The sequence below is a fragment of the Pyrus communis genome, chromosome 2 (genome assembly GCF_963583255.1).
Source record: "Pyrus communis chromosome 2, drPyrComm1.1, whole genome shotgun sequence".
NCBI classification, from domain to species: Eukaryota; Viridiplantae; Streptophyta; class Magnoliopsida; order Rosales; family Rosaceae; genus Pyrus; species Pyrus communis.
Window position 1 is genome coordinate 16,636,882 of NC_084804.1, and position 1,631 is coordinate 16,638,512.

General features: G+C 37.8%; 1 protein-coding gene across 1 annotated transcript; it reads right to left on the minus strand.

Moving 5' to 3' along the window:
* Positions 1-477: 477 nt before the first annotated feature.
* On the minus strand, positions 478-1,431 carry LOC137724869 (uncharacterized). Its single transcript, XM_068463528.1, has 2 exons — positions 1,173-1,431; positions 478-1,070 (listed from the first exon to the last, which is right to left on the minus strand). The coding sequence occupies exons 1-2, from the start codon at positions 1,429-1,431 to the stop codon at positions 478-480; spliced, it is 852 nt and encodes a 283-aa protein (XP_068319629.1).
* Positions 1,432-1,631: the final 200 nt, after the last annotated feature.

The following is a 1,631-nucleotide window of genomic DNA, read 5'->3' on the forward strand; positions in this document are numbered from 1 at the left end:
ATGATCAAGATTATACCATTGGACAACATTATACGTGCCTTACCGTATCATTCGATCAAGTTGGATAGGCCTTAGAGGGTTGTCAGATGTGCATTCTTGGGTATGAAGTTAATGAAATAGATGCGTTCACGCAAAACGATGTGTGTGGTTGCACTATCTGCTAGACAACTAACTTCCCCACTAGTCATACCTAAAATGAAAAATTAATTTCAATCGGTCACATGCATAAAAGTTCTAAAAAAGAATTATCCATTCAAAATAATTTTTAAATATTCAAGGACGGAAATTAATTAAAAACTTAATATCCAAAAACACATCACCAATAAATAATCTAAACATAAAGAAAAATTGTTCAAAATTAACCAAAAAACAGGGGGGTTTGGCCATTACTGTGGAATTCGACCCCAAGGTCTTATGTCAACTAAAAAAAAAAAGTCTATGTCTAAGATTCTAATCTTCCATAGGTTTGATAGCCTCTTAAAAGTCAGAAACCTTCATCTTCAAACTCTCCGATTCGTCTACTTGCATAAAGTTTAATTCAAACTTATTACGATGAGAATGATATTCAGCTACAACCTTTTGGGGAGCTCGGCAAACACGGAACCAATGGTCATTTGAATCACAATGATAACACATATCTGCATCCATGGTTTCAGGTGTTTTGCCCTTATTCTCGAAGTTTGGGGCATTGGGAGCGAGGTGTGGGCTCTTTTGGGCTTTGTTTCCTCCCTTAGATGGGCCTTGGCTCTGTTGACATTGGCGAGGTGGCTTATGGCCACCCATACCATGCCTCTTTTGGCATTTTGGGTGTTGGTTCATGCTATAGTGTGTTTTAGGCACAACAGTCGCCCCAGAAGGTCGAGCTTGATGATTCTTCATTAACAGCTGGTTCTGCTTTTTAGTGAGAAGTAAAACAGATATCAAATTCGAGAACTTAGTGAACTTTTGAGCTCTATATTGTTGCTGCAGGACAATATTAGTAGCAGAGAAGGTCGAATAGGTCTTCTCCAGGAGATCCTCTTCGGTCAAAGTTTCGTTACAAAACTTGAGAAGGGATAAGATTCGATAAACTTCAGAATTATATTCATTCACAGACTTAAAGTCTTGGAAGCGCAACTGTTGCCAGTCATGTTTTGCTTTAGGCAAGAAGATGTCCTTTTAGTGATCAAAACGATCAGCTAAAGCGACCCATAGTGGTCGTGGATCATCCTCAGCAAGAAATTCAGTTTGCAGGGCATCATGGATATGTCTTCGAATGAAGATCATAGTAGTGGCTTTCTTAGCTTCGCCAATAGGGTTGTTTGTCTCATCTTTAATGGCGGGATGCAAATTCTTTGCAGTGAAGTGGAGCTTTACATCTTGGACCCATTTGAGGTAGTTTCTTCCAAAGAACTCCAAAGCGGTAAAGTTGAGTTTGTTCAAATTCGACATGTTCCTATCACAAACTAAAGGACAAGATGTGATTAGTCCAATGAAGAAAAAAAAATCAATCCATTCACATATGAGTAGAATATTCAGGTTCTAATAGACATATATTGGTTAAATTCGCATAAAAAAGTTTCGGATTTTCATGGGTGATGTTTGTAATGAAAAATTTCAGGTTTTCAAACAAGGCATGTTTATCGAAACTT